The 2411-nt window shown below is 38.5% G+C and overlaps 1 protein-coding gene across 2 annotated transcripts; it reads left to right on the plus strand.

Moving 5' to 3' along the window:
• Window positions 1-213: 213 nt before the first annotated feature.
• Window positions 214-1782, plus strand: LOC125497320 (DExH-box ATP-dependent RNA helicase DExH10-like). 2 transcript variants are annotated; one of them, XR_008969233.1, is made up of 3 exons: window positions 214-336; window positions 450-711; window positions 1472-1782. XR_008969233.1 is itself a non-coding variant. In XM_057394742.1 (2 exons), the coding sequence occupies exons 1-2, from the start codon at window positions 559-561 to the stop codon at window positions 1580-1582; spliced, it is 264 nt and encodes an 87-aa protein (XP_057250725.1). In that variant the 5' UTR covers window positions 221-558; the 3' UTR covers window positions 1583-1782. The 2 variants fall into 2 exon arrangements, 1 of the variants encoding a protein (XP_057250725.1); XM_057394742.1 differs by having other exon boundaries at window positions 221-711.
• Window positions 1783-2411: the final 629 nt, after the last annotated feature.

Raw genomic sequence — 2411 nt, forward strand, 5'->3', positions numbered from 1 at the left:
TGCTGACATTCAGGTACATATAATGATCTGGATCATCAAGTTGCCGCCCTTGCAAGTTGCTTTATACCCGGAGATAAGTCAAATGAGCAGATTCATCTACGAGCAGAACTTGCAAAACCCTTACAGCAACTCCAAGCCAGTGCACGAAGAATAGCACAGGTTCTCTCCTTCTCCATCCTTTATTCCCTTTGTTATCTTAAGTTTCAGCCGCTAGAGTCTAATAATATGTTCATATTGCAGATACAACATGACTGTGGGCTGAACGTAAATGTTGAAGAATATGTTGAGTTAACTGCGAGACCGTACTTGATGGATGTGATATACTGTTGGTCAAAGGTTAGGTTTCTATCTACTAGCCAATTTCGCACTGAATTGCTTTTCATGATGATATCTGATGCCTTTTGATATTTTATCATCCATTTGATCTTTGTTGACCGTCTTTGGTAAAGGTTGTTGAAGTTGATGCTTCTATTTTTCATGCCCCTGAAGTAGGGGGACTTTTGCCATCTGCTGCTTCTGTCGAAGTTTCTATCTGCAGGATTTGTTGGTCTCAGCATCATGTCTAAGTTCTGCCTCCTTTTATCCCTTTTTCTGTATTCTGATATCGCATGTCTTCAGAGAGCCAATTTTTTCGAGGTTATACAAATGACCGATATATTTGAGGGAAGTATTATAAGACTGGCAAGAAGGCTTGATGAGTTTCTAAATCAGGTGAGTTATAATATGAGGGCTCTCTCTTCTCCCTCTCTCTTTCATGTTTGTGATATCGCACTCTATATTTGGACTTTGCTCCAGTTGAAGCACCATAACCAATATAAATTTGCGCACTCCATTGTCCATCCTGGCAGATGTGGCATTATATATGCTTGTGCGCTTCCTAAGTTTTTGCCAGAGTATGCTTGCATATAATAGAGAGAAATTTTGTCGTCAACAGTGTTTGTGTGCGTGCTATTTTTACCCATCCGATTAATTTTTTTCCCCTAAATTCAAATTCATGTGGGAAATGACTACTAAATGTGATCTAGCAAAGGATTTTATTGAGATGTAGAATCTTGGAGATCCTCACGGAGCTGGTGATTCGCAAGCTACCTAGAATAGCCTTCTTTCAATGAGTTTAAGGAAGAGCCCAATCATGAAAATGATAATAAGAGACCATGAGAGGAAAAATCAAGTGAAGTTCAGAACCCAGATTGGTGATAATGAGGAGATTAGGTTTTGGATGTCTTGGGACGTATTAAAAGTGGCTGAGGTTGAATTGACCTGTCTGACATAGCAAACTCTACTTTTGTTAGTATACACATCATGGAATGTTCGTGTTAATCCAAAAACTTCTTGTAGTGAGAATTATAAGCTTTAGATTACAAGTTTTCCCTTATTTGAATCATGTGGTGGAACCATCTGGTTTTTCGTTAATTTCTTGTGATACATGCTTACATTACATAAAATTCTCATATACGTGTGCCTTTGGCAGTTGAAAGCTGCTGTTAGTGCAGTGGGAGAGGCCAATCTGGAGAACATGTATGCAGAGGCAAGTGCCAGCCTCCGTCGAAGTATTATGTTTGCCAACTCCCTTTACTTGTAGCTGCGATGGTTGCATCATCTAACAAGTTATACAAGCCTTCAAATTGTAGTCCATTGTATAAATGTAAGATCTTTGTGTTTACAAAATTTAGGAAGCCATTAAAGAGTTATGAATAAGCAGATTCTCCATACCTTTTAATTGTAATCTCAGTTTTGACCAAGGGTAGGTTTCAAATGGAATATTGTTTTGTTTTTTAGCTATTTGATACTCCTAACTTGTTGCTAGAGTGCTTGTGCATGTGTGCACACATGCTTTTTGGAGCGCTATTATAAATTAAGTTGCCATCCAAGAAGTGTTTCATCCACAGTTTTCTAGTTTTTGCACAATCTGCTGCAACTGGCCATGTCTTTCAAACGTGCTGGCTGCTGTATAGCTTGATGCTTGTTGCTGTACAACATCTAAGCTCTATTTTTTTCTAAAAAAATATATAATTGGCAAATGCTCCGGTTGTTTAAGGAAAACCGAAGCATTTGCACTACAAATGCTCCAGTTTTCCCTTAATAACCAGAGCATTTGATAGTCATATGCTCCGGTTTTCAAAAACAACCGGAGCATTTGAGGCACCAAATGTTCCGGTGTCAACCGGAGCATTTGTAAAATGGTCAAATGCTCGCATCACGTCTGCTACGCGTGAAATACGGAGTATTTGTGGGCTTTTTAACTGGAGCATTTGAGCTTTTTTCCACTAGTGGTAGTTGGGGAGATTTTCAAACTTTTTGCGGATAAACTAAATTAGAGAGATAATAAAGTGAAAGAGTAATAAGTAAGAACACACAAAGATCCTTTTAACAATGTTCTCTTCCACAATTCTTTAGGAAGAACCTTGCTC

The sequence above is a fragment of the Beta vulgaris genome, chromosome 5, assembly GCF_026745355.1.
Source record: "Beta vulgaris subsp. vulgaris cultivar EL10 chromosome 5, EL10.2, whole genome shotgun sequence".
Classification (NCBI taxonomy): Eukaryota; Viridiplantae; Streptophyta; class Magnoliopsida; order Caryophyllales; family Amaranthaceae; genus Beta; species Beta vulgaris.

Excerpts from the sequence above, each read along its gene's own strand:
- LOC125497320 (XM_057394742.1), top strand. The coding sequence starts at position 559 with ATGTCTAAGTTCTGCCTCCTTTTATCCCTTTTTCTGTATTCTGATATC. Across the intron at positions 712-1,471 it reads TTGATGAGTTTCTAAATCAG|TTGAAAGCTGCTGTTAGTGC; the intron begins GTGAGTTATAAT and ends TGCCTTTGGCAG.